Below are 1,537 nucleotides of genomic sequence, written 5' to 3' on the forward strand. Positions count from 1 at the left end.
GGTTATTTAACTGACTAAAGTTTCTATCATTACATTTGATTTTTCTTCTTCTAACTGAAAGTTTATTGTCTGGTGAACAGTGCATTACTGCCACCTACTGGTACGGATCCACATTATATTTCGTATTCTTTCCATTGTTTTCCATTTCCTCATCTTTAGACTGTAAAACATTATTTCTTGTTCTGCTAGATTTTGGCTTCAAATGACCAAAGATTTTTGTTTTAACATAAAATGTGACAGGCATGTTTCAAATTTACATTCTGGAGGAAAAAAGGTTTACATTTCTGTTTTATGCAATTATAATAAATATTTAATAAAATTCTTCAGTGGAAAAAAGCCTTATTCCAGATGGATGGTTCCTAAGCGCTCTGCACCATCTGAAGGAGCCGTGTGACCTGATCCGGGTCCGTGCTGTTTGTGTCGCACACGTGGAACCGGTGCTCACACTTGTCCAGAATCCACTCCAGAGGCGGGCCCTTCTCCTTAATGTGATCCTGCATGGTTTTTCTCCACAGAGCGTCTCCATAAGTGAACAGAACCACGGTGCTGCTCCAAATTCGCTCCCCCAGCAGCCTGACATACGTCTCCGCAGCCTTCCTGTCCTTCTCTCTGAAGGAGTCCACAGGAATGGCCAACAGGACCATGACTTTGCTCCCAGCAGCACAGAGCGAGGGGCTCTTCAGGATCTCCCTCTGCACCTCCTCAGGGTCGGCCTGAGCGAACAGACTCCACCCAGGCGTGTCCACCACCGTCACAGACCGCCCTGATACGTCTGCATGGCCTGCAGAGCAGCAGACCGTCTGTATGTCCGTCAGAAACTCCTCCCTGCCCAGGATCATGTTGCCTGCTGAGCTTTTCCCGGAGTTCCTGCGTCCCAGCAGGATGAGGGACAGCGCCGCACCAGAAGCGGCTGTGAATCCTGCAGAGACGAGACGCACTGAGGCTCTTCCACACGTTCATCCACTGACTGAAACAAGGTGCCTGCTTACCTGTCTGTCTTGGTCCCGCACCATCATACTCCTTCCCCATCAGCTCTGGCTCCTGCAGACTCCTGGTCCCCCCCAGGCTCAGATCTCCCAGCTGGATGTTCACCCTGTAGTATATCTTTGTGATAGTCCTCGAAGCTTCTGCGATCATCTGGACCTTCTTAATGAGCTGTCTGACCTGAAGCTGCGCCGTACTGCATAGACTGGACAGAACCTGGTAGCGGTTCTGACATCGCTCCAGCAGCCACTGCAGAGTCCCACCCTGTCGCCTCACGTACTCCTGGATCGACAGCGGTCCTGTGGGACAAACACTCACTGGATGAAAGACGTTCTTACCGTCCATAACGCTACAGGCGCTGCTCAGGAAACTAGAACGTCATCACGCTGCAATAGGGCTTTGGCGTCATGACATAATCACTTTGCGTGGCCGCCATCTTGATGGCCTCTTTTACCGTTGCTCAGACTACTGCCTATGACTAGCGGGTACTGTACTCCCTCTCAGCCGTGTTTTAATTTGATTAATTTCACCTTAACTTGGTTTCAACCATGGT

The 1,537-nt window shown here is 49.7% G+C and overlaps 1 protein-coding gene across 1 annotated transcript in view; it reads right to left on the reverse strand.

The window, feature by feature from the left end:
• Positions 1–188: 188 nt before the first annotated feature.
• LOC107094338 (GTPase IMAP family member 8-like) overlaps positions 189–1,537 on the reverse strand; it is a 4,819-nt gene continuing 3,470 nt past the window's right edge. Inside the window, exons 3-4 of the mRNA XM_015389893.1 lie at positions 990–1,283; positions 189–919 (exon numbers count right to left, since the gene is read on the reverse strand). Coding sequence (XP_015245379.1) covers positions 360–919; positions 990–1,283 — 854 coding nt within the window. The 3' untranslated portion in view covers positions 189–359. The remainder of the gene's footprint in view (positions 920–989; positions 1,284–1,537) is intronic.

The sequence above is a fragment of the Cyprinodon variegatus genome, unplaced genomic scaffold, assembly GCF_000732505.1.
Source record: "Cyprinodon variegatus isolate N-32 unplaced genomic scaffold, C_variegatus-1.0 Scaffold479, whole genome shotgun sequence".
Classification (NCBI taxonomy): domain Eukaryota; kingdom Metazoa; phylum Chordata; class Actinopteri; order Cyprinodontiformes; family Cyprinodontidae; genus Cyprinodon; species Cyprinodon variegatus.